Source organism: Thamnophis elegans, chromosome 2, assembly GCF_009769535.1.
Source record: "Thamnophis elegans isolate rThaEle1 chromosome 2, rThaEle1.pri, whole genome shotgun sequence".
NCBI lineage: Eukaryota > Metazoa > Chordata > Lepidosauria > Squamata > Colubridae > Thamnophis > Thamnophis elegans.
The window spans coordinates 25,854,905-25,882,684 of NC_045542.1; the positions used below are offsets into that span (position 1 = coordinate 25,854,905).

Sequence of the window (27,780 nt, forward strand, 5' to 3'; positions counted from 1 at the left end):
AGCATCAAGTGTTGCAGCAGCAACTGACTGGGTGAAAACATGTGTGGGGAACAAAGGTACTATGCCTAGTTAACTCTTACTCTGTGTCCTCAGTGCATCCCATAATGCCCATTCTTCTTTTTTTAAAAAAATTAGAATGCCAATATTATCATGACTTTCTTATGTAAACCAATAAGCCCTTTTTAGACAAGGGTGATCAATCAACGTTCCGGCTACTTTTCTCCAAAGTCTCTCACATGGTATAGAATCATAGATGGCCTTTGGCTCCATGAAAACAATGTAAAAACATAGTCTTTGGAAAGACTGTATTTTGGGCTAGGCCAGCGATGGCGAACCTTTTTTGGCTCGTGTGCCATAAGTGGGGGGAGCACAGGGGAGTTGTGTGCGGGCGTGCTGGACCCATAATGCAATGCACCCCCCCCCCCAGCACGCATGCACACATGACAGGCGCTCCCCCCATTCCTTTTTTGTCCCCCAGAGCCTTCAGGGAAGCCTCCTGAAGGTCCCTGAAGGCTCCAGAGGGCTTAAACTGGCCCTACAAGCAAACCGGAAGTCTGTTCCAGAACTTCCGGTTTGCCAGTAGGGCCGGTTTTTTGCACTCCAGAGGCTTCAGGGAAGCTCCTGAAGCCTCCAGAGGGCCTCTGGGGGTGGGTGGGAGAGGCTTTTTTCGCCCTCCCCAGCCTCCTATAAAGCCTCTGGAGCCTGGGGAGGGCGAAAAATAGCTTTAAAAAAGGCTGAACTCATAAGCGCTGGCCAGTTGACAGGGCAACGTCTTGCATGCCCTGACAAATGGCTCCGCTTGCCACCTGTGGCACATATGCCATAGGTTCACCATCCCGGGGCTAGGCGGTGCAATATTGTCTATTAGTCCACAGTTGAATGACTGGGTTTAATTATTCTCAGAACGCATCCAGTGCAAAAGTTTAGAATACAAAAGTATGATGTGTAATTTACTGATCACATGTAAGGAAGTAATGAGATAATCTACAGCAGTGGGTCTCAACCTTCCTAATGCTGCAACCCTTTAATACAGTTCCTCATCTTGAGGTGACCCCACAACCATAATATTATTTTATGTTTTCCGTATTTTTCAAAAATATGTGTTTTCCAATGGTCTTAGGCGACCCCTGTGAAAGGGTCGTTTGACCCCCAAAGTGGTCCAGACCCACAGGTTGAGAACCACTGATCTACAGGATCCTCTTTTTGGTATATAGGAAGAATGAATAGAATAGAATAGAATAGAATAGAATTCTTTATTGGCCAAGTATGATTGGACATACATGGAATTTGTCTTTGGTGCATTTGCTCTTAGTATACATAAGGAAAATAAAATACATTCGTCAAGAATAAAAAGATATAACAGTTAGTAATAGTCAAGGTTACTAATAAGCTATCAAATCATAATAGGAAACAAATAAAAACCATATAAATTAAAAGATACAAGCAATATGGTTATAGTCATAAGTGGGGAGAGGTACTAGAAAGGAAGAGATGAATAATAGTAATACATTATTAGTAAATTGTTGACAGTGTTGTGGGAATTAGTTGTTAAGCAGAGTGATGGCAGTTGGGAAAAAAAAAGTTCTTGTGTCTAGTTGTCTTGGTGTGCAGTGCCCTATAGCGTCGTTTTGAGGGTAGAAGTTGAAACAATTTATGTCCAGAATGTGAGCAGTGGTGAGTTCCTACCGGTTTGGACCAGTTTGAATGAACCGGTAGTGGTTTGGCAGTCTGGGTGTCTGGAACCGCTGGTTCTCTGGTTTTCTGGGTGGCACCTTAGGTGCTGTCATCTTGTTTTCTGCTTCTGTGTATGTGCAGAACAATTTTTGTTGTACTGGGCACACACAGCGCACATCAAGCGCACGGAGCACCCACGAGCGAACTGGCAGTAGTGACTGCCAGAACCCACCCTTTGTGTATAGATACACATGTTTGTCTTGTTTGGTTGCAGAGCCAAACAGTTATGGAGGTGCAGATGATAGACTCAATAATTTCTCTGTAGAATTCATCTGTAGATGGATTTAAACTATTTTTTGAAGATCTGTAAGACGTTATTTCTGATTGGCAAAAAGGGGGACACGTAGAGATGTGCACTAAGCAGAATTAAATTTTAAACATTTTGGTAAACTTAGCCTTTGACAGGGGCTTTACTATTTTTCAGAAATTTTTGGACTTTTCTGTGGCAAAACATGGCAACCACTACCGTACTTGAAGGCCATGGGAATATGCAGTATATTTTTATAGCCTGCTGGAGCTTAGACCATTTCTTTAATGATAACTTCTGTTTCTTGAGAAGTTTTGTTTGTAACTCTTTTTTAGAGTACAAAAATTTTCCTGAGAAGAAAGGTCAAGCATATTTGGGTGTTACCTTACTTTCCTTGCAACACACTGTCTACCAAACCAGGGTTTAGATTCCTATTTTAATAGAGGAGGAGAAGGGAGCTGACTACATTTTACATATTTTTTGAGGTAAACCAATAATTTGTTGGAATATACTTATTATTTTATAAACATTGCTAGCCACACTTATTGATGGTTTCAAATGAACAACTTCTGAGGCTACAAAAAGAGAGAGAGAGCCATAGCCACAGACATTTTATTAGACTGTGTTGTTTTGCTTCAACTCATATAAATCTTTCGCTTATAAGACCTGGATGAACTGTTGGAGGCAAGGGAATCAAGGACTTGTAAAGAATGGCTCAGCTCACTGAATAATGAAGAAATCCATTATGGAAAAATGGTCACTTACTAGATGGGAAGACACAAAAATGTTTACAATGAGAAGCAAAAACATTAATAAATAATTAACTTACGAACCTAAAAGTGTATTTATCGTCAGGATCATAAGGCACGGCTCTATCACTGATCTTCAAATAAATGTTTATGATCAACTGTGGTGGTCTCCATCTCTGCAAGATTCTGTTCCTGGAACCTTATAATAAAAGTAGTATTAGCATTCATAACTTTGGATTTTGGTCCATCGCAAAGGGCTGACATATTCTTGATAGGCTAGGCATATTGATTCTGTGGAAGGCCTAATAGACAGATAAGTAAATAGGATTGTAAAAGTCTTATCTCCAATATTTCCATAGGACTTTGGGGACTGATAAACAGTGAAGATACTGCAGGATCCAATCTGAGTCAGTTACCCGGGACCAAAGGTTTTATCTCCCAGCTTTTGGACATGTGCTGGAGTCCATCTTCAGGGAATTTCTCTCTAGCAGCTGCTCTGTGTGTGCTATTGTATGTGGGTTTTCAGATGCTGATTAGTGTGTGTTGATGGTTGGCTCTTAAGTCATTGGTTATCATTTGCTTGTGCTGCCCAGCCCTCACCTTCTAAGTACTTGATATGCTGGTGGTAAATTAGCACTCCTGTTGACTGACGAGGGGCCTGTTTCCCAGGCTTCAATCATTTCCCTGGCTATTTTTGTGCCTGCTCATCCAACAATCTTAGTAGCTGCAAAGTTGAATGTGTATCTTTGTTAGTTGTAGTCTGAGGCTACCAATGAGTTCAGATCTCCTTGTCTGAAGGTACTGGTCACCAAGCACTGGATATTTCCTGCGCGGGAGAAAAAAACCCAGTCACATTCTGCAACACGGGCTAGGACTGAAGAAGGAGCTGAGTCTGAGTGTGAAACACCAAGTGATTTTTTCCCCTTATCCTGTAACCATTTTTTTGCCATATTCTCATGAACTTCCCTGAGGCAGTTTAATGTCATTCCAGTTTTAAAACAGACTATTTGAACTGCTTCCAATAGCCCTTTTGTTTTATTTTTTTGTGTGGTTACGATTTGGCATGCTTTACTGACCATTTGGTTTCTAAAGCCAACAGGATCTGCAAGTACAGGCCACTTTAGGACTGCTCTCTCCCTCTCATAACTGGTCACTCTCCCTAGGGGTCCTTTTTGCCTGACTGCAGGGAAGACCAGGCATCTGGTTTTTGCAGAATACTTGATCTGCACTTTCCAAGGTTTGTCAAGTTTACCAGAGACTGTATAAACTTGGGCTTTATACTCCTTGAGAGTGCTAGTTCTGTGGTGCCCAGGAGATTGGATTGAACTGAACCAGAAAGACAACTGGATTGTGCCAGCTTTATGTTGCTACTTGTATTGCCATTGGCAGCTGTCCATCTTTTCTGCTGTTCCTACTACTGTTTGTAGTTCTCTGGTTGCTTAAAAGAACTGTATGAAGAAATGCCAGAGGCAATCACCGGGATAGCAGAATTAAACATCCAGTTATAAGGCTACTGTTGTACGTTTTGTATATAATTACATGGATTATGTGTACCTGTTTACTTTTCTTCTGTCATGTTCTCATTGTACACTAAACAAATAAAAATTACCTTTGTTATATTTGAAGACTTGTATATTGGTAATACAACTCTCAGCTTGACTGGAAAATGCTCTTGAGATCAATATCACATAGGTCCAGACCTCAAGATTACTTACGTTACCATCCTCAGCCATGCCATTTTCTTACACCATTATAATTTGACATTCCTAGGGTGATCACTGTTTTTATTATGAATGGATCTATCAGGATTGTTGGTCTCCAGGCTGCTGTCCACTGGCTACTGTCCTGTGCTGATATGGTGGGTTTTATTTTAACTCAGCAGCCTGAAGAAACCCTCGTTAACAATTCCCGGTTCCTATTCCATCATTTTGTTCTTCTCTTTCAACATTCCTGTTGAGAGACAAGTGGCTTTCACCTCTTTTGCAACCTACCCAACTAATTGGGAGACAAACAGGAGCAACTGAAGCTTTGTAAGTGGGGTGATCTGAGGTGAGAACTGCTTATTTTTACTATAAGCAGAAAATCTAACCCTTGTTATAAAAAATACCATCCTTCCCAAAAAATAAGACCTACCCTGAAAACAAGCCCAAATTAAGGTTGGCATCAGCCGGTGGGTGTGGCCAGCACCAGAAGTGGTGGGGGCTGATGAGGTCTGGTAGCAGCCACAGCCTGTGCAGCACAGGTGAGTTGATTATCTGTCCAAGCAGGAGGCAGAGGTGAAGGGGAGACATGCGATCCAGATGTGCTGTGCAGGCCGCGGGACAGCCGAGAGATGCAAAGATGAGACTCCCCCAGCCTCCACACCCCTGGCCCACTGACTCTCATCTTTCTTGGGGCCCGTGTGGCGTGTCCAGATTGTGTGCATCCCTCACCATGCCTCTGCCATCGTCTGCTGCTTGGACAAGTAATTGACTCACCTGCACTGATGGAGTTCACTGACCAAGGGGCCAGCGGGCTGCAGCTGCTGCTGGACAACGTTGACCCTCATACGCTCACTGCCTTTTGTGTGTATGTTGGTGTGGGCTCCCAGCCAGACTGATGACCCTGACATCGTTTTTCTCTATTTTTGGAGTCCCAAAAATATTAGATTGGGTCTTATTTTCAGAAAACATGGTAAGTTGATTGGCATTTGACATCATTACTGGTCAACAGGTATTATATGACTCTATAAAGGTTGTTTGCATCCTTCTTAAGTGGGCAGAACCTTGTGGTCTGTCTCCAATGCCGTTCAAATAAATTTTACTTGAGCAGATTGTATGGTCTCCACTTGTAAACTGGGAGGTAGGGAATTTTCCCCTTCAGCGGTGCCCTTATTTAAATTGTCTCAAATGTGACAATTTGCTATTTGAGTCTTACATTTCAAAAATTATTATTTTTCTCTCTTGTGGTTCTTTTTCTCTCAAAATTATTCTTCTGAAATAATTTTGAGCCAATAGTTCTAACTTGTTCCTTGGGGTTAAATTTAAGGCAAAAGGAAATCCTCTTCCCCAGTTCCAGTCACTGTTCACCAGTGGTGGGTTTCAAATTTTTGTAGAACCTATTCTGTAGGTTTAGCCTGTTTTGTGGGAGTTGCTTGGTGGTCATGTGACCAGGTGGGAGTGGCTTGGTGGTCGTGTGACTGGGTGGGCGTGGCCAAATTGGAAAATGTAGTGAAATTCACTTAACAATGCTCTTGCTTAGCAACCAAAATTTTGGGCTCAATTGTGATCATAAGTTCTCTTTCTTTTCCTTCCTTCCTTCCTTCCTTCCTTCCTTCCTTCCTTCCTTCCTTCCTTCCTTCTTTCTTGTCTCTCTCGCCAACGTTCTTTCTTTCTCTTTCCTTCTTTCTCTTTCTCTTTCTCTTTCTCTCTCTCTCTCTCCCTCTCTCACACACACAGACACAGACACACACAGACACACACCCTTTCCCTCATGTCTGCCACTTTCCAATTGGGGGGAATCCATGCAGAGGGAGGAAAAACATGGATTCCCCACCCCCTTCATTAGAAACGAGTTCCACTCGGGGCATTTCAAACAGCCGAACTCCTCTCCTATTCCTTCTTCTGCTGTTTGAAGAAGCCACACGGGGTGCGCTCCCTTGCCTTTCACAGCCACCTCATTTCCAATTGGGGGTGGGGGAAAAGAGATCCATCTTTTTCCTCCCTCTCCATGGATCCCCTCCAATTGGAAATGAGGCGGCTGTGAAAGGCAAGGGAGCACGCCCCGCCTGGCTTCTTCAAACAGCAGAAGAAGGAACAGGAGGGGAGTTTGGCTGTTTGAAAAGCCCCACATGGAACTTGTTTCCAATGAAGGGGGTGGGGAATCCATGCAATTTCCACCCCACCACCTTCATTGGAAATGAGGTGACTATCAAAGAGAAGAGGGCAGTGCACACCACGTGGGCTTGTTGGGGCCTCCAGACGAACGGGTATACTAAAGCATGCTAAATTTCACCTGTATTAGTCTGTACCAACTGAAACCCACTCCTACTATTCACCTACTTCACTCCAGCACCAGTTTTAGTTATTGTTCTTTGGTTGTTCCAGATTTATGGTAGCCTTCTTTAGGCTGTCTCTTCTCCTTGCCATGGCTGAGAAGGAAAAAAGAACCCTGGGCCAGACAGGAGAGCTCCTCGACCTTACAGGGTGCCCTTCTTTGCTTCACTGCCCCTCCAAGACAGCTTTGGCTCCTCTTGGAGCCCACCAACAGGGGGAAAGTCAGAACAGGAAACACAGAGACCTGTTCCTTGTGTCTGATATCACTGTGATGTCAACTGGAAGTCCGCTATTTTGAGTCTTGACTAGATCAGAATGCAGAATGCAGAATGCTTGGAGCTGATGGCTAAATTCAGCAAGTTGTTCAGCAAAGAGCTCTATTGCAATAGCAGTGGCAATAGCAGTGGCATGGCCCAACTAACAGCAGCCTAAACAAAACTGGTTTGAAGGCAAGTCTTCAGGGTGCACGTTCAGCTAGCGATGGATATTAGAAGGTTATGGGTTGGGAATAAACTGTCCTGTCCAAAGCCTGATACACATAACACACATGCACAAGGAGCCCAGTCAAAGGCTTTACTTAATTTGAGTAATTACAGCAAGGTGTCTACAATATGCGGACGTGCACAAACAATCTCAAGCAGTCTTGAAACGCTTGGAAAGCTCCCGATAAGCAAAAGTTTCAAGCAGTAGGAAGAAATGTCATCCAAGCACTATCCAGACTTTTGTAGAGCCACGGTAGGTCATCAGCTGGTCCAGATTCAAAAGCAGCATTTCCACAGGCAGGAGTTCAGGGCAAAAAACCCCAAAGGTTCCAGTAAATTGAGCAGTTGTTCCCCATGAAAGATTGCTTGCTAGCTGAGGCTCTAAAATAGAGCTGCACCAGTTGCAAGTAGTTAATGGTGGGGATACTCTTGCCTTGCAAGGAGTTGTGTTGATCTCCTCTGTTGATCTCTTCATGGCTTAGAACTTGGTGTGTCGGGCGCAATGCATTAAGTTGTATTTCGAGATATTGATCACTCAAACCTATACACAAGAATCTGGTTAACTAAAGTTCTGTACCAAATTGGCACTAGATAAGGGTCAACGGAAGAGGACATGGACTGATTGTGGGGATGTAGTGACTCTAGGCTGATGACATCCTTAACTCCAGCCACCAGCTCAGCCTGATTTTCTCTGACATGTGGTGGGAGGTCTTAGATCAGACCCCTTATCTGCTGTTGCTTCTAGCTGCTCACAGGCTCTGCAGCTCCAAGTATGTCCCTGCTGTTCTCTGAGGCAGACTGCTATCCCACAAGGTTCTCTGTAGTCACCTCCACCTCTTCATCTTTAGACTCTGAGTCTTTAAACTCTGACTCTTTAGAATCAGAGCCCTTTAACTTCTTTTTTTATTAAAGTTTTTTTATTTTTTATTTTCAAAACAAACACAATGCATGAAATCGTCACTTTTAAAACAGTAAAAATTCCTCACCAGCTGAAAACACTTTCTCTTTCCGTATCCTTCCGTTTTGGAGCTGCCCCGACCACATCAGCCATTTGGCTGGATTTTTTGTCACCGTCTTGAACAACTCTTGGATCAACCAGGGACTTTGCAATGTCCCTGTGTTCATCAAGATGTATTCTTGCAGTACGGTTTAGGTCCGTTTGGACCACCCAGAGACAAAAGTGTTGACTGAGATTTCAGAGCATTGAGATCGCATGTCATGTCATCGTGACTTCGGCTCCTCCCCTCCAGAGCCCTTTAACTTCTTGATTAATAGGAACACAGCTGCCAAAAACGGCTATTAATATCTACAGAAATCTTCTCCTTTTTTATTTGGTAATCGTTGTCCAGTGTCATCCTATGTTAAAGAATATTCTACCCCAAAACAATGATTTTGAGTTACATAAAAGTGAACATATTTGTGAAAACATAAAAATGGATCATTTTTATATTTATGTGGGATTGTAAGGGAAATGAACTTCAGTTCCTTATTAAACCTACTGACCAAGATAGGTTTTAGTTTGAAATGACAAACTTGGAACTGCATATTTTCTTTTATCCAGCGGATTAACTTTTTTTTTTTTTTACAAAGCTACAATGTCTTGCTATAATCCACGTGTCTCATCATTTCTATACACTCATCTCTTGTTTTGCAATCATGTTATGTTCCAACAATCAGTGTGTGAAGCGAAATGATTGCTAAGTGAACATGTGACAGAGACACTGCAAATATCACACAAGTGCAGTGCAATGGACAGTGCAGATGGATGAAATTTGGTCATAAATGTGCCCATTGGTTGGAAAATCAGTTGGACTGAGGTAGTTGCTAAATGAGAAGTGGGTGTAGCCTGATTCTTGTACAAACTATGAGACTGTGATCAATACAGACTTTTGGCTGGCCTGGGATGGCCATAGGTCAGAATATAATCTGTCAGTAGGGTTGGCAAGTAAGAGAGGGGGATGAAGAAGAATTTGATATCTCGGCCTGCAGCGTAACGGCTATGAGGGTAGGCAGAAATTAGGGCATGTTCCATGCAGTCTGTAACTATCTGGAGGTTTGTTTTCCTCCATCTACTGCCAACAAATGTTTGGTTAACTGTGGATAGAAAGAAAGAATAAGTCAGCCACCTGGATTGAGCAAACCATGTTTGTCAGCATGAGAAACAGTTAATTGGCAATCTGGGTTGAGATCTAACCCTCGGCTGTAAAATAGCACTGTGTCTTTCATGCCACAATCCTTTATCTTCTCCCATTCCACAGCTATGGCTACCACCCAAAGAGATGAAACTACATTATAACAGTATTTTGCATACTGTTTTAATGGTTTTATTGTACACTGCCCAGAATCCCTCTGTGAAGGAGATGGGTGGTCCTTCAATAAATGAATGAATCAGTGAATAAGTAGATAAAGATTGGAAAACTTGACAGAATATTGCTGTTCTGAGTGTCCTCTTGCCATTTTTAATATTCATTTCTAAATTAGGTTGTGCAAGTGATTGGCAATATCTTCATGTGCCACTGCATGGTCTTGCCCTTGACATTGGCATCTATCATATAAATATTCTTTTTTAAAGTGTTTCAAATCTCCTGTGACCAACAAATCTTATGAGATTTCAGTGATCACATTTCCATGATTTCATATCAGAATTCCAAAATTTTGAGAGGTAACATTCTTTCCTGAAACTTTCCAGTGTTTATTATTATTTTTTAGGTGATAGAATTATTAATGTGATGTTTGAGGTGGCGCCTCTGCAGACTTGAACACACAGCAGCTGATAATAAATTGCCAATGTCTTGGGAGGCAGAAAGGCCACTCAAGAAAGCAAAAACAATTCATGGAACTGAACACCTCTTTTCCCACAAAGAGGGTAATATGGAGCTTATACTATAGCTGAGGGCTATCTGCTGGATCTAATCTTTTTTAAAAAAGACGCAGAAGGCTGGTTTTGTGCTCTCTAGGAAATCCTCAGGTGCTATGGCGAATAATCTATTAGGATGTCATTACTGGAAGCATTTTATATTGTAAAAATAGTACAAGTCTCCTATAATCTATATCTAAGGAAATGGAGTCCTGGATAAGTCTTGGAATAACTGACCTTTCCCATCATTTCTAAGAAGAGTGCAAATAGTTAATAAGAGCTAGAGATTTAAATTGTATTTAATGTCACAATTTTCAGAGGAGAAAGAAAAACAGGAAAAGTACATTCTATTTTGCTTCTTCATCAGCAAATGTGAATCTAACATGCAAATTAGATCCATGCATGCTATTATCTACACATACTTCCCGTTTTTTTTGTCTCTGATCAGATATAACATTAGCATGATGATTTTGGGCATAATTTAAAAATCTGAATAGCCCTCACACAGGGGTATAAACCTAATTTTGTTACTAAATGAACATTTGTTACTCTGCTGTTATTGAATTCCTTTACTCTATGCTATGGCCTTCCAACTGCAGAGAAACATGTTTGCTAACTATTTGTTGTTTTTTTGCATGTCTCAGTATCATTTGTAGCCTAATTTGCTTTTGCAGATTTTCATATTGTTTAAAGCTGTGCCCTAGTTAAAATAATGCAAAGCAGAGTTTGTTAGAATAATAAAGTGTGAACTTTAGTGTGGTTGCAGTAGCTGGAGCAGGGCAATGATTAATAAAACCCCACTAACCAGAGGTGGGGTCCTACTGGTTCGGCTGAGTAGGTAGACTCGGCCTGCCACGACCCCAAACCGGTTCTATCGTTGGCGCCTGATATGACCAGTGGAAAGGTGGATTGGTTCCTTACAGCAGCAATGGCTGCACTGTCTGGAGACTTGAATGACCCAATTTGAGACAGATTGTTATGAGGAATATCTATGTGATTACTAAGGGTCATCATTTATTTAATGGCAGATAACCAGTCAATCAATTTTAAAATAAGTATTATATGCATAGCCACACACACACATTTGTTTTGAAAATGAAAATGAAATAGGCTAGACCAGGAATTAGGTAATGTATATTTTTCTATGTATTGATTCCTGCCTGACATGTCCCCACTTTATTTCTTTGGTTACCAAGCTAACAACTATGAGCCAGAACCAGGGATACTATAGTTGTAGGTCTATGGAGATTCTCAGTCATCCAAGTCATGGTTGCCCCAAAGGTGCGTTTTCAAAAGGCAGTTGGATTTCTTTGTTTTTCTTAAAAGATGTTTTGCTTGTCGTCCAAGGAGCTTCTTCAGCTCTGACTGGATGGTCCTTCCATTCCGTAGCATCCAGTCAGAGTGGAATAAACTTCTTGGATGGGTAACGAAACATCTTCAAAGAAAACAAGAAAGTCCAGTTGCCTCTTGAAAAATTGCCTTTGGGAATACCTTAGTTGTAAGATGGAAAGTGCCTGAAGAAACAAACAACCAGCAACCAGGCAGAGAACCCCTTGCTAAGAATTTTTGAAGCCCACCCCTGAGTCGGTGTATGTGCATACATGCACTGGCCAGCCACAGTCCAGTAGTGGGCCGCAGCCCACAGGTTGGGGACTCCTGCTCTAAAGCACCACAGACAAAAGTGATCATCCTTCTCTTTCTCTTGTCACCCAGGTTTTTTTTGCTTTGGATACCAGCCCCCTAACTCCATATATCCTCTTTCCACCCTGAGAGTTTATCACCCTCTTTTATACATAAATGGAAATATGCTCACACTTAGGCTTACACATTGGTCTCTCAGGAATAGTTCCTGCATTTGATGAAATGAACTGTAGTTCACAAAACCTTATGATATGAGAAATAAGGTCCTGCAAGATTACCTTTTGCTGGCAATATTACTTTCCTGGTTTTACATGTTTTACACATTTTAACTTACTTTTGCTCCAGAATTCCTGGCCATACAGTTCTTTGATATCAGGTGGTACGTTGCTCCAGAGGGTTCTGAAGAACTCAGCTGCACATTTATCTAGTCCTGTTAAAAATGAGCCTGGCTCGATGATGCTGACTTTGACCCCAAAAGGATGCATTTCACGTCTACAGGAAAAAAAAAACTTTTTAAAAAGTAGGGATTTTCCTCCTGTCTCCGACTAGAATCATTCCTTGCTCCATTTTACTAGATCCCCAAACGTGCTTTTCTTCTGCTTACTTTTTTTTAAACTGAAGAACTTTTTTTCTGAGAATAATCCCAGAATTCAGCTAGAATGTATGAAAACAAGATTTTGATAGTCTAAGAGCTGAAAGAAAGAAAGTGAAATGAAGGAGATAAAAAATACTGCCCTTCAAAGTTTTCTATCCGAAGTGATTTGCTATTGGCAAAGCAAAAAATCCACAAGAGAAATTTAATTAGGGCATTTGCAGCTTTGGCAGATAGCAGCAAACCCATTTAAATAATAATCTGATTATGAAAGAGATTTTATAACCTTCATAAAATATTTCTTTGATTGTATCGTGACTTGGTTGCACACATCTGTGTAGTTCTCCTGGGAACAGTGATTTGGCACTGCCTTCCTCCAGAATAGTTTTAACCATTAATCTACATTGTGGATTTGCTAGTTGCTCACTATCCAAGTTTGGCATGGTTTAACTGAACCAGTAGTGGAATTCAGGCCTGGGTCACAGAACCGACAGTGACCCAGGCCTGCCACGCCTCCGAACCTGTTCCCTTGCTGCTACTGGGCCACCGCCATTTGGTTTATAGTGACTGTGTGTGCGCAGTTTACTGTAAATTGTTCTGCGCATGCGCGAAGAACAATTTACATTGAAAAGCACACGTGCACGTTGTGAATCGATAATAAAACTGGCAGCAACCCACCCCTGGAAACAGGTCTTAGTTTTTTGAGATCTTTCTGGAGATAGTTTTTGGAGTTGGCTTTTTGATGCCACCTGCTGGGCTACCCTTCATATGAAGTCTTCTTCTAGTCTTCAAGCTGAGCTCAATTCTTGTGACTTTTCAAACACATTCAATTTCTATATGTGTTAAAAGCAAAACTTGATTTTGTGGCACTTTGATGTCTAATAATATTTTCATAAAACTGAAAGCTACTCATTTTTTGAGATCAGTCAAGTTTGGGTATGTGGGGTCAGAAACATCATCATCATCATCATCATCATCATCATCATCATCATCATCATCATCTGCAAAGGATGGAAGGGGAGGGTGCTGAAAAAATTGGAGGCACCCGTGCTGCCTTTCCCACCTCCTACTTGACTATTCTGTCCAGCAGCACAGTAGAGTTGCCTATAAAAACTACAATTGTGAAACATATGGGGGAGAGAGATGTGCACTTTGGAAGTTGTGCACTGCAGTTAGTAACAAATAGAAAACAGCCAAATAGATGGAGCTGTTTTTAATTCACAGAAACTGAAGGCTCCATAGGAAAAAAAGAAGAGGCACAACAAAGCAAAACAAACCACATTATAGAATGTGCTAATGCTTAACATTTTGTGTATTAATAAAGAAGAAGAAAGAAAAAAATGGAGGATGGAGGAAACAGTGTAAGAAGAGAGCACTGCTCTATGCTAGTAATAGTGGAGCTTATAAAAACAGTGTAGAAGTAATAATAGAAAATAGTATAGAGAAAATTGTATAGTAGCAATAATACTAGAAATAGTATAGGCTATGATAACAATAGAAAGCACTGAAAAAATATGTGTACATTTCACTTTTGAATCTGATTTTTTTTCCAAACTAAGATATCCTCATCCCTTATAAGGAGATATGAAAATTCAGCTGACTCAGCATCTTTTAAGTCTGCATCAATTAAAAATGGGTGCAGTTTAAAAAAGAATCCATGTCAATCATCATCATCATCACCACCAAAAGCAGAATTGAAAAAATTAAAAGCAAATCACTGGAATGACAATTTTCTTTTCAATATCCATTTTGTTTTACTGCTAATGACTAAGTATTTAAAAATACAATTATATGGATTTCCATTAAATGGCATGTACTTTAAAAAACAAAACAAAAAAACCAGAAATCCAAATGCTAGGTGTGGGAATTTAAAAGAGAAGCCAAATCAAGGGTTATCAATGGTTCATTTTGAAAGTAAGGCACCTGGACTTAAACCTGGATGGGAAAATGTTCAAGAGTTTTATGTTCTTGAACTTCATTCATTGTGCAGGAATGCTTCTTTTGGCTAGAATGTCCAAGCCCCCCCCCCCCAAGAGACAGTATCTAAACACGAGATGGCTAGCAGATGGTGGTGATATGTATTCAACAACCACAGCTTGTTTGTTGCGAGATGTGAGGCTAGATGAGTTCTAGCCTCATCTCCTCTTTCCCATGGTGATAGCAGGCATAGGAGAGACAGAATGAAACGAATATACAAGGGAATGACTTGCCGGAGGCTGTCAGAGAAGGCTTCCAATGCAAATTTTGAAGGGCTGTAGCCGCCTCCACCATAGGCAACTCTTCCAGCTATACTGCTCATGTTGACTACTCTCCCTCTGGCTCTCCTGATCAGAGGCAGCAAGTGGAGTGTCACATCAACTACTCCCAGCAGGTTGACATTCAGCACCTTTGCAAAATCATCCTTGGTCAGCCACTGGTTGGGAGCCAATGGGAAAGCGATGCCTGCATTGTTCACCAAGCCCCAGAGACCTGTGGAAACAGACTCATTACTTCTCTTATATGGAATAAAATTGATGGTTCAATAGATTATTTTGAAGGTATCTTCATAGGTTTTAGCTGTTCATGTTGATTCATATAAATTGAAGGGGTTTTTTTTGGGTATTAAAACTGAGCCATGGCATCACATTTTTCTTACTATACCTGGACAAACACACACACACACACACACACAAACACCATTATATCTTGCTTGCCTGTCTGCCTACCTACTTACACTACCTACATACCTACCTACCTACCATCCATCCATCCAACCATCCATCCATCCATCCATCCATCCATCCATCCACCTATCTACCTATCTACCTATCTATCTATCTACCTATCTACCTATCTACCTATCTACCTATCTACCTATCTACCTATCTACCTATCTACCTATCTACCTATCTACCTATCTACCTATCTATCTACCTACCTACCTACCTACCTAGTTTATCTATGTATCATCTCCCCTACAAGGAGAATCTAGGCGCCTCACATTAACTCATCTCCCAGTTCTAAGCAGGATTATGGCCAGCACATTTAGGATTGTATCTGTAGTTTTTGAACTAGCAAAATGTTTAAAATCTTTACTATTGAACTATTTACCATATTAGATATATTTTCTCTAGACACCTATATCGCCGCCATGCAGTCAAGAGGTCCATCAAGCTATTTTTTCATATGTCTTTAGTTATCTGAGTAAAGCATCCAGCAACAAATTTTCTAATTTTTTAATTATTAAGCTTAGTGAGGATTATTTACATGGAAGGTATTTTCAAGACTTTTTTGTTAAATAATATTATTTAGAATCAATTTCTGAGAGTGTGATTTCAAAGCAATGAGAATGTTCAGTTGTATTGACTTCTGGCACCTTCGGAAGCCTGATCCATGAACTCTATGATCAGCTCCAATCTCTCCTTATCAGAGGGTCCAAATTCGGACCATAGCCACTTTGAAGGAGTGGTGAAGCAAAGGGGGACCACCTAACAGGTAGAGGGGAGCCGCATTTCCCCCGACTAGGAAAGCCCCCTCAGTCAACAACAGGGAGCAGTGGCAGCAAACATGGCTGCCCTGAAGCCGAAGACAGCTTGAAAATCTAAGACTGTGCAGAGAAAGTGAGTGGCTTGTGAACTGGGTAAGAGACTATTTTTTATTGAAAAGTGACCCCAGGAAATTCAAGGGGGAAGCATATTGGAACTATTGGCTAGCAGCGGAAAAAGCACATTAAAAAAATCAGAATATTTAAGAAGAGAAATTTTTTGAAAGAAAATTAAGGAAAAGAAAACTGTAATCTCAAAGTGAAGACGTGGTATTTAAGGCATTTAAAAAAATACTCGAATTCGATCTGAAGCTTGTTTTTTTAAAAAGGCATTTAAAAAAATACTCGAATTCGATCTGAAGCTTGTTTTTTTTATTATTATAAATGTTGCCCTCCTGGATTTACAAATTTAAAATAATTAAAATCAGCACTACGCAGAGAGGCAGTACCAAGCTGAAGTTTGAGTGCCATCTGCTGCTAAAAGGAGAACTATGCAACTTTGGAACTTTTTACATTGTTGGATTATAAGTATTTACTTAAAAATTACTGGAGACTTATACAAGAAACAAGACCTTCAGTCAAGTGACCCTGAATATTGTTGAGCAAATCAAAGTGATTGGAAAAAGTGTGGACAACTTCCTGGCTTCTTTTCTTAAATTGGATTACCGTATTTTTCAAAGTATAAGATGCACCGGAGTATAAAATGCACCAAGATTTTGAAGAGGCAAGTTTTAAAAAAAGGTTTTGGACTCTGCAGACCTCCCCCAAACAGCCCATTTTTCTTCCAAAGAAGGAGGCTTGTAGAGTGCTCTTGGGGGTGGGGGGAGTGTTCCTGGAGGGTGGTGGGAGCCAAAAATGGGCAAAAAAACCAGCCCGTTTTTCACAAAAATGGGCCCATTTTTTGTCAAAAAGGGCATGCATAGCCTTTAGGAGGCTTATAGAGTGCTCCTGAGGGTTGGGGGGGGGGATTGAGCAGAAAACTGCCTTTTTTCACTCATTTCTGCCCTCCCCAGCCCCCAGGAGCACTCTATAAGCCTCCTAAAGGCTATGCACGGCCATTTTGGTGAAGGGGCGGGGTTTCAGGAGGCAAAAAAATGCTGTATTCAGAGTATAAAATGCACCCAGATTTTCAGCCTCTTTTTTGAGGGAAAAAGGTGCATCTTATACTCCGAAAAATATAGTAATTGTAAAATGGAAGCAAGTGGAGACAATGAAATGGAGCTGATGTACCAAGACATTAAGGATTTTATAAAAGAATAACACAAGGAGATGAAGGAAATATTTAGTTGTATAGAACGTACAGATCAAAAAATGGAAAATATAATACAAGGAACAATAAGTAAAGAACAGGACAATGAGGAAAAAAATGGAATCATCAGAAAGAGCGGGGGAGACAGCAGAATTGAGAAATCAACAAGAAGAAGGCAACAACAAGAAGATAATAGTACAATTGATGGTGAATAAGGGAGTAGAACAGAAGGGAAATATTCTAAAAGATGTGAAAAGGAAATGCAAGAAGCAGGAAGACAGTTGGAGAGAAGAAAAAGAGGTTAGAACAGGTAGTCATAGAATTAGACAGTGGGGGGGAAAGCGCAAAGGGAGAGAAAATTAGAGAACATAGTTATAATGCAGATCCAAAAGTAGGTGAAATAAAAGAATTAAAAGAAGTATATGGGAGACAAAAAGAAGAAGATTAAAAATTTGGATGAGGGTAAAAAATGTAGAATAAAGGGAAAGGAAAGGAATGTAAAGCGACATTTTATGAAAATACCTTATAATGTGTATGAATATTAGAACTATATAAGTTGGATAACTGCTCTGTATGTAGTGTGAGACAAAAATCATTTTTAAGGTAGTAATGTAATGTATATTTATTAGAATTATAGAGTGAAAAATAGTTTGTAAATTAGATAAACAAAATTTGTAGAAGGGTATTATTAAATATGTATAAAAATGTGATTAACAGTGAAAAGCTAGGATTAAGTAATTTGATAAGCTTGAAAAATCAAGATTGATGCTAGAAGTGCATTTTGAAATATTGAATAATGGAAAAAAGGAAGGATCACATCTTTGAATATTAGAATGATAGGGGAAGGGGGGAAAAGAGGGGGCTAAAATAGAGGTAGAAATAAGAGGGGGAAAATAGCAAAAACAGATGTTAAGATGATACAGTGTATGGTAGAACAATGAGAAGGTTTAGAATTGAAGATTGATAGTAGAAATTATGTGTTAGTAAAACTAAAATGAAAATGTAATGTAATTACTAGGAATAATACTGTTATGTTTATTGATATTGAATTATATGACACCTAGGAATCAAACCATTTGTGCAATGAGATGTATAAAAAAAACACTTTTTTTTAAAAAGGGGAATGTTCAGTTGTATTTAAAATGTTAGGAAGTCATACTATCACAAGTTGTCTTCTACCTTCTCTTACTGGCCCTGTTTCACTCAATATGGTTTTTATCTTCCTTGAAATAATACAATATTTTAAAAAGATGTGTTATGTTCTGAACATTAATTACTTTGATTATTAACTATTTTAAAATATCTCATTTTGAATGGTTAACCATGAATCAATATGATTTTGAAGGATGGATGTAATCAGCTGTTGCTTGATTTGGATACCTGGGTGTTCTGACCCCGTCCTCCGTCCAGTAACAAAAGCCGAGACAAGCTTAATTAGAATGTACTTTTAATAGCAAGAAGCCAAAATCTCGGTGGCTGAAAGCCAAGCAAACAAACAGCTAAGGACCTTGGCAGCAATCCAGCCTGCCAAGTTAGTTACGTTCTCTTTAGTCAATGCGTTGACTTCTGCAAGAGGGGCGTGTCACAAGCAGTCTTTTTTATAGTCTGGAGAGGAGCCTAATGACCACCAACTGAGCGCAATTACCTCCTGTAATTGCGTAATTGTTCCTGACGCCGATGGTGTGCATCCAGAAACAACTCACTGCTGGCTTCTGGATCACTCTCCCTTGTCTCCTCCCCACTGGTCCAAGGCTCAGGTGCCACCTGGTGGCCAACCAGTCTCTCTGCGCCCTGCTCGGAGTCGGAACCCTGTCCAGGGTCCTCCACATCCTCCAGAGCTGACTCATAGGGCCCCTCACTCTCGCAGTCTGGTGGCAGTTCCAACGGCTCCTGCTGGGCCACAACACCTGGGTATCTTCCATACCATTTAAAAATAACATTTGAAACCAAATTTCCTCATATTTACCACAGATCATATACTCTAATTGTAGTGGCTGAGGAGCCGTAGGATATGTATTTATTTATCTCAGGTGATTGCATCTGAGCGGTCTTTAATATGACAAGATTTCAGAGAGGTGTCAGATGTAGACTTCCTTTTAAGGTGAATGGCATCAAACCACTGCTTTGCAGTGATTTATCATTTTGATTAAAAAAATATATAGGCACAGAGGAATTTATGTAAATAAAGATGATGCTAGAAGTTGGTGAACTACATTGCAATATGCTAACTTCCCATTTTTTTATTTTATCTAATTAAATTCAAGGAGCCCCAGTGACCATCATGGGAGGCCTATACAGGCACACTCATGCTTTTGAGCATCCCATTTTCTATGCTTGGTCTGACTAGTATTCTTGACTAGGGAGGAGTTTGCTAATTTGTAGCTGAATGCAAATGTCTCAATGACCCCATTGTTATGGTCAGGTGACTTCCTAGAAGATTTAGGTTGGAATTGGCTTTTCCATTCTGCAGTTGTGGTTGATTCACTAATTTCCATAATTCTTGGACTCCTTTGGAATTTGATGGAGTCTTGTATGTTCTCGAGGACTTTCTACCTGACAAATTGGCATTCAGTAATGAATACTACTTTCTCTATGGAAGAGCATGATAGAGAGAAACACTAATTATTCTCAAGTATCGAATGATGGAGTCCAGCTAGTCCCAATTTCTACTTGACTCCGTTGTTACTTCCTCCAATCCCCATAGCTTTAACCTTAAACCGTCTACTGTGGACCTCACACCATTCCTAAGAAGTCTGTAAGGGGCATGCATAAGCGCACCAGCGTGCCTACCGTCCCTGTCCTGCCGTCCCCATTTATTTGTATTCATTTCATGTGCTCATGTCCATGTTTCTACTTACACCTGTTATTTCATACATGTTTGACAAAATAAAAAAATAAAAAATAATAATGAGGAACTAGGAGCAATATAACCTGTGAGATCAGAGCTAGAACACAAATAAGCACAAGTTTCCCTGAAACTACAAATTGCTACTAATAACATATTCATATGCTTTCTAAGATACCGTGTTTCCCTGAAAATAAGACAGGGTCTTATTTTCTTTTGACCCCTTAAATAAGCGCTTGGCCTTATTTTGGGGGAGGTCTTATTATTTTTGAGGTGCAGGAGGTGGCGAGCATGGTCACCTCATGGCTGTTGCTGTGTTGCAATATTTTTGCTGAGGGCTTATTTTCAGGGGAGGGTTTATTTTAGCGCATGCGCTCAAAAGCCCGATTGGGCTTATTATCCAGGGAGGCCTTATTTTCAGGCAAACAGGGTATGAGGACAGCCATATTTTCTCACTGTTGTATCATCATATTGTTAAATAGTAGTAAGCAAGAGGTTTTTTTAACAGTACAAGGAGCTACTACAGCTAGATTTTGAAAGGAGGAGTTGCAATGTTTGAAGCCTGTGGTGAAAAATGTTTAAACCATCTGATAGGACAAATATATTTTTCCTCCGACAATGATAGTTTTCATATAGTTCAAGACAAGTAACCAAAGTTTACCTAGAATCATTTTCAGTTAAAGCAGCCTGGCGGAGGATAGTAACAAGATAGCTTAAGTCATTGATCTAACCTTTTAAAGACTCTGTCCTTTGTCACTGAAGTAAAATATGTTAAATATGTCAAATAATATATGTAAATAATAAAGGAGTAAATAAATAAAAATAGTTAGTTCCCATTGGCCTCATGCAAAAAGAACAGTATTTGGACTGTACCTTTGTCTCCTACTTGCTCCTCCACCCACTCAGTTGCTGCTGCAACACTCTCAGTGCTGGTGACATCCAGTAGGGTGGTTTTCAAACAAGCCGATGTGACTCTTTCCAGCTGTTCTGCACCTTCTGGAGTGAAACAAGCAGCCAACACTCGCAGACCCTGAGCATCCAGCTGCCTGGCCAGCTGGTTCCCAAAGCCAGAATCACAGCCAGTGATGAAGATGTATTTCTCTGTCAGGTTCTCCATCACCTGTCTCTCCCGGTACCATTGGCAGAGGATGTAAAGCCCTACCAGGGCAATCAGGTAGAGCCACATAGATAATACCTGCAGAATAATGAACTACAAGCCATAAAAATCCTGTGTGTTAATGAAATAGCTTCAGGAATCTAAAAATGTCAGCTGCCAATTTGTATTGGCAATAATTTAATGATTAGATGTATATTTTGTTATATCATCTCAATTTTTCCTAAATTGCCTGATGAAAGGGAACATGGCATTTTATGAGACAATCTTTCACACTGGTGGGCAGCATATACCATCAGGATATTCTTTCTAATACCTACCTCTGCTTCTCTGGAGCTTTTAATACAGTAGCTAAATGTCCATTGAAGACTATTTGAAGATAGAATAGAATAGAATAGAATTGTTTATTGGCCAAGTGTGATTGGACACACAAAGAATTTGTCTTTGGTGCATAGGCTCTCAGTGTACATAAAAAGATAAGATACATTCATCAAGAATCATAAGGTACAAGACTTAATGATAGTCATAGGGTACAAATAAGCAATCAGGAAACAATTTCAGTATAAATCATAAGGATACAAGCAACAAAGTTACCACCGAATGAGAGATATTTATGATGGGTATTCATAGGTCCCCATGGCTGGGGCCATCACACCATCCCTTTGGCCATGTGATCATGATTTGAATGCTTGGGTCACAATTATGAAATTGCAGCATCCCGCAATCTTGCGTTAACCATTTATAACCTTCACAACCCTCCTTCTGTCGCGGACAATCAAAGGGGAAGCTGGCAGGAAGATGCAAATAGTGAAAATGTCCCTGTAAGAGACTGCAAGCATACAAGTAGTCCTCATGTCACGACCCTAATGGAGCCTGCCCATTCGGTTTGAAGGTCAGGACAATGTTAAATGGACTGGCTCAAATAATGATCATCCATACCCAGCTCTTTCCAGTGTATTCATTAAACAAATGCATGGGTCATTAAGCAGGAGTGGGGGAGATAATGCAGGCATTAGTCAGTAGTGGGTTGCAGGCAGTACGCCCCGGTATATGGTGATCCGGAGGGCCCACCCGCCTGTATTTGAGCTCCTTGGCGCTTCCGCACATGGAGTGTACGGCACCTGCGTGACACTCTGCTGAGCACCTGGAGCATTGCGGAGGTGTCACGGAGCTTTGCAGGAGATAAGGACGCATGTGCACGCTGCGCATGTGTGCATGCGTGCTGCATGCTTTCATGTGGTGGACACCGGGCCCCATTTCACCGTACCGGGATCCGCAACCTACCACTGGCACTAGCCTACCTGCCTCAGGCCTCCGAAAGCCTCTCATACCCCGAGAGCTATGTTTCCCACCTCTTGAGTGCCTTGTATGCCGGCCTGGGAAACAATGGGGAAGGAAAATGCTGAATGCACCTGCCTTTCCTAATTCTTCCTCTGCCTTTCCTCCTGCCAAGGTGCCCTGCTTTTCTAGAACAAAAAAAAGAAAGAACGAACCAGTTTTCCAGTCTTTTGGAGCTTCTTGGCTAAGCAGCTGTCCATGTGCACACTGCAAAACTCCCCTGCCTCTCTAGGTTTTGGGAAGAGAGCCTTTGCACAAAAGGCAGCAAAACCTTTTCTTTTCTTAATGCCTTTCCCTCCTTCCTCCAAAAGCCACATTTCTTCAATTAAAAAGCAAAGAAACAAAAAAAGCTGGAAGGGACAGACTTGTTGATTTTCTCTCCCTGCCCCATTTAGATGGTAAAATTAAACTCTCCCTCTGGTGTCCAATTTCTATCCTTTTTAAAAACCTTGCCTTGATTCCAGGCTGAAAAGAAAAGGAACCAAGCGGGCAAGGAGACAAAATCTTTCTGCAGCCTTTTCCTCTGAACTAAAAAAAGAAAAAGAAAAAAAAAGTAAGTCATCTCTAAAAGTTGTGCCAGAAAATGGAGAATGCTGGCTGGGTCTTTGAAAACTTTAGCTATCCATTGACTGCATGTAGAGCCCAGCTAGGACTTAAACACTGGTAGACCAGTGTTTTTCAACCTTGACAACTTTAAGATGTGTGGACTTCAATTCCCAGAATTTCCCAATCAGCCAATCAGCCAAGTCCACACATCTTCAAGTGGTGTGATACATGGTAGACTGCTCTTTACAGGCAGTCAGATGAACAGCTAAGGCTTGCAAAGATCCAGCATCTTCCATTTTGCAGCACAAGTTTCTAGTCACTTCAGCTTTGCTCATAGGGTCATTTTTTTGCCCTGTGGAGGCTTCAGGGAAGCCTCCTGAAGGTCCCTGAAGCCTCCGGAGGGCCTCCGGGGGGGGGGGCGGGGATAGGCTGTTTTCACCCTCCCCAGGCTCCTATAAAGCCTCTGGAGCTGGGGAGGGCAAAAAAAGTATGCAAAAAATGGGGTGTCGCGCCTCTCATGCACACATGCGCAGTGGGGTGTGTGTTGCGTGTTGCATTTGGGGTGCGGCACGATCACGCATGACCCCCCTGCACTCCCCCCACTTATGGCACACAGGCAAAAAAAGGTTCGTCATCGCTGCTATAAGAGAACCACTGGCCCAAAGCCACTCCATGCAAGGTTTTGATTGGTTGAGGGCAACCTACACCATGATCCAAGGCTAATCAGTGATGAAATTCAATTTTTTTTACTACTGGTTCTATGGCCGTTGCCTGGTGGCAGGGGAAGGATACTGCTAAGAATATAATTCTAATGGTTGGGTTGGCAATACATAAATATACATGCTATCTCAACATCTAAATGATTCACTACATATCCATGCCTAGCTGTCCAAACTAATGATGCATGTAATGTTGTAGCCTTTAGACTCGGCATAAAAACCTCATCATAGTCATTGGCTGACTGAGCAAACCCTTGTGCTACCAATCTGGCTTTATAGGTAACAGTCCCATCTACACTTGTTTTAATCTTGTATCTACAAATAGATAAAACTAGGGGGGGATACAAAATCTCACAAACCGAGAAGATTAACCAGCTACTCAGAACGTTCAGGATGGAACTGTGTAAACCAGCTAAAACTCCAATGGGTCTGGAATTTAGCCATGATGATATAAAAAGTCCTGTGTTTGATAAGGATATTTATCAATCATTGATTGGTAGTTTATCATATCTGAGTAATTGGTCAAGACCCGACATAGCATATAGTGTAAATCAATTAGCCAGGTTTAATGCTGAACCTACTGAAAGGCACTGGCAAACTGCTAAGAGGGTATTAAGATATCTTAAGTAAATGATGCATTATGCATTATATTTAGATGATCTGAGCTTGACTGCATATGCTGATGCAAGTTTTGCTCCAGATATGTCTACATGGAAATCAACATCAGGGTTTGTTGTATTCCTAGGAAAGGCAATAATTGGATGACGTTCTATTAGACAAAAACATTTAAGTCTATCGACTAGGCTGAATTCTCATGTCTGTCATTAGTATGTACAGATTTGTGTGCTATACACAACTCCTACTTGATATGGGGATAGACATATCCCTATTGTTGTTTATGAAGACAATCAAGCAGCAATTCAGATGGCATCCGATTTTGCTGTAAAAACTAGGTCAAAACACACTGACATAAGATATTTGAATGTAAGGCAAAGTGTGAGTAGTAAATTAGTTTCACTGGAGTATTGTATGTCTAAAGACAACATCACAGATCATTTTACTAGGGCCCATGGTACTACAAAGCATAAACATTGTTGCGAGGAATAAGGATTAAGATTGTAAGATTTATATATTGTCCTACCCAAAGGGGAGAATGTTAGGAATATAATTCTAACGGTAGAGTTGGCAATATATAAATCATGTAACAATGTTGTAACTGTTTCTTTAAACCATACTGTAAAATGTGATTGGTTGCTGTATTCCTCAATCGGCCATAAGAGGGAGCCAGAATGCCTGTTAGCTCTCTCTCTCTGTTTGTTAGATGCTGGGCTGAACTGATCTGAGTGCCGTGAGCTATTGTAAGTTTTCCAAATGTTAGTAAACTCTGTGTACCGAACTGATTATATGATACTGGACTATGTTATTTGGATTATCCCTTAACTGAAAGATATTGATGACTGATTGAATTATCCGTGTATGACTTGGACTGTTTGATGGACTCTGATATCTCTATTTCCACAAAAGTAGAAGCCTATTTAAACTGCAGTGTCTCTGTATGCTGGTTTGTGTATTCTCCAACACAACTCTCACAATGCTTCACTGAACGTACTCACTCTTTCAACGGGGAGCTTACTTAACAGATACTGCAAAATCTCCATTCTCTCCCCACTCTGGGGTATTTACCAATTCTCCAAAGTACTCAAAATTTTTGCTACCTGTTCTCCAGAACCTGCTGAATTTCACCCTTGCAGTTAATCCTATATTATCTTTCCCTTTTGTTTTTACTATAGGTAATCATTGAGTTATGACTGTAATGGAACCAGCCCCTCAGAATTATAATTCATGACAGTTGTAAAGAGAATTGGTCATATGACTGAGCCAATTTTATGACTTTTTCATGGCAATTGGTAAGCAAACACCACAGTCATTAAGCGAACCCATGGTTCATTATGGACTGGTTTTGCTGAAACCCAGAAGTAAATGATGGGGGTTTTTTTTGGCAAAGCTATCATAAAATGTAGCTATGTGACCATGGGACACTTCAAATGGCTGTAAATGTGGCCTGTTTGCCTAATGCCTGAAGTGCAGTCACAGGTCCATGACCGTTGAAACTTTGAATCTGGGTTGTAAGCACCCACAGATATGTCTGTTGGAATTTTCAATGGTCAGTAAGTGACCAGTGATAAGTCGAGGAGTATCTGAAATTTGTAAAGTAGTAATTTATAATTTGTAAAAATCTGTAATTTTTTTTTAAAATACACCCTTTTAACGTACTAATTTATTGGAAGAATGTTCATTATTCAGGAACATCTGTTGAATCATATCAGAGAGCAAAGCATTGTGGGAATTGTATATTTGCATATAGATACAAATGACATAAATGGGCACAAAACACACCATTGGGGAGAGTAGTACACTATATTCTCTGCGTTCCAAATGTGCCCACTAAGCACATAGCACAGCTTTCCCCCTTAATAGATTTTGTGAGGTAAGAAAAATGTTGGATGAAGAGGTAGGAAAATGGGATGGTTTTAAGGGGAAAATGTTGCTGTATGAGTCCCCATTCTCTGAAAGAAGCTGCAGGATTGTACAACAGAAGTCTCCCCAAAGAATATTCTCAGATTAATACAGTTTAACACGGTGTTTTTCAAATTTGTCAACTTTAAATTGAGTGGACTTCCAGAATTCCCTTGCCAGTTTGCTCTCCAGGAAATCCTGGAAGTTAACGTCCACACATCTTAAAGTTGCCAAGTTTGCAAAGCACTGGTTTAACAATTCTCCCTTTTAGGCTGAGAGAGGTGGCAACATTCATGGGTGAAGTAGTAGGGATGGATCTTTTTAAGATTTGGGATAGGAAGCCACCAAGAAATTCCTAAGATGTAGGGATAGATTTGGGAAGTGAAAAAATATTTCCAGCATTTAGACCATGAAAATCTCGAAAATCCTAAAAATATCACATTTACCTTCAACTTTCCTTACAGTTTTATTTCTGGTATTCATGACTCCAAAAATTATCTGGGATTGGAGATTGGAGATATCCCTTAAAAAGATACTTCAATAAATATGGACAATTCTGGCATTATACAAAGATAGTGACAGATATCTTTTTCAGCATGTACTACTCTTTAAAGGAAAGCTTAAAAAAATCCTTTGATAAATGAATCTCTTACCTCTTTTAGCTGTTTCTGCTCCTGATATTGTAGAATTTCAAAAGATTTTGGTGAAATTTAATTCTGAAAGCTGCACACGGAAACAGCCTATAGCTGCTGCAAGCCAGAATAGTTTATCATTACATGCTAGAGGTTTCGGATAGGTTGGTTGATATGATCCGAGAAGGCTGAACTTGAGTCTTACAATCACATGACTGGCATTTTAATGTCAATTAAGAGAAAACAAACACTTCCATCCTTGGTTGACTCATTCTATGAATTGAATCTACCGTAATTTCCATGAGCTTGCATTCTTAGACTTTACCCAAAGTGGGGGGGGGAGCACCCAGTGCTTTGTTCAAAGGTTTGTCCAAAGAAGAAGCCAGGGTGGAACGACCCCCAAACTATTGCATAACATACTCAGAGCACGGTTGGGGAAAACGCTGACTGAGATCTCTTACAATTGGTAAAAGTGCTGGAGCCACACCAAAGGGGAAGTTGGGAAAAGCTGGAAAGAGATGAGAAAAAACAGATAGCAGAGAGAAGGGAGATGAGGTGACAATTTTTTCCCCTGCAGCAGCGATGTGAGTTTCATTGTGAAATCTTAAAGAAAATCTGCTTGCTGAAATAGAAACCTGAAAGGAAGAAAGACTGAAGGTGGGGATGAAGAGAGAATTGGCAAAGCTCAAAGAAGATCTCGGACCAGGGTATCATAAACATGGGAGCCAGGATCAGGGAAGAGTCAGGCAGCACATCTTTCTGTGCAGAAGGAGGCTTCCACGAAATCTACAAAACACTTTTTGTGCAACTCTTACATGCAGAACTTGGCAAAGAACTAGCAGGTATAGCATCCTGCAGGCTTCTGTGTTGAAGACAGAATCCCCTCAGGTATAAGGTTCTCCCCGTGAAGGAAGGACACATTCTCTACAATGTTTACTCAATGAGGAGAGAGAGTATAGCC

The 27,780-nt window shown here is 40.6% G+C and overlaps 1 protein-coding gene across 3 annotated transcripts; it reads right to left on the reverse strand.

The window, feature by feature from the left end:
- Nucleotides 1-1,676: 1,676 nt before the first annotated feature.
- On the reverse strand, nucleotides 1,677-27,107 carry LOC116503640 (17-beta-hydroxysteroid dehydrogenase type 6-like). Of its 3 annotated transcripts, none has more exons than XM_032210195.1 (5): nucleotides 26,841-27,107; nucleotides 20,827-21,148; nucleotides 14,547-14,805; nucleotides 12,079-12,236; nucleotides 1,677-3,556 (listed from the first exon to the last, which is right to left on the reverse strand). In XM_032210195.1, exons 2-5 carry the CDS (start codon nucleotides 21,137-21,139, stop codon nucleotides 3,480-3,482), a joined length of 807 nt encoding a protein of 268 aa, XP_032066086.1. In that variant the 5' UTR covers nucleotides 21,140-21,148; nucleotides 26,841-27,107; the 3' UTR covers nucleotides 1,677-3,479. The 3 variants fall into 3 exon arrangements, with proteins under 3 accessions (XP_032066086.1, XP_032066085.1, XP_032066084.1); XM_032210194.1 differs by lacking the exon at nucleotides 1,677-3,556 and adding an exon at nucleotides 8,243-9,340 and having other exon boundaries at nucleotides 20,827-21,163; nucleotides 26,841-27,103; XM_032210193.1 differs by lacking the exon at nucleotides 1,677-3,556 and adding an exon at nucleotides 8,243-9,340 and having other exon boundaries at nucleotides 26,841-27,102.
- Nucleotides 27,108-27,780: the final 673 nt, after the last annotated feature.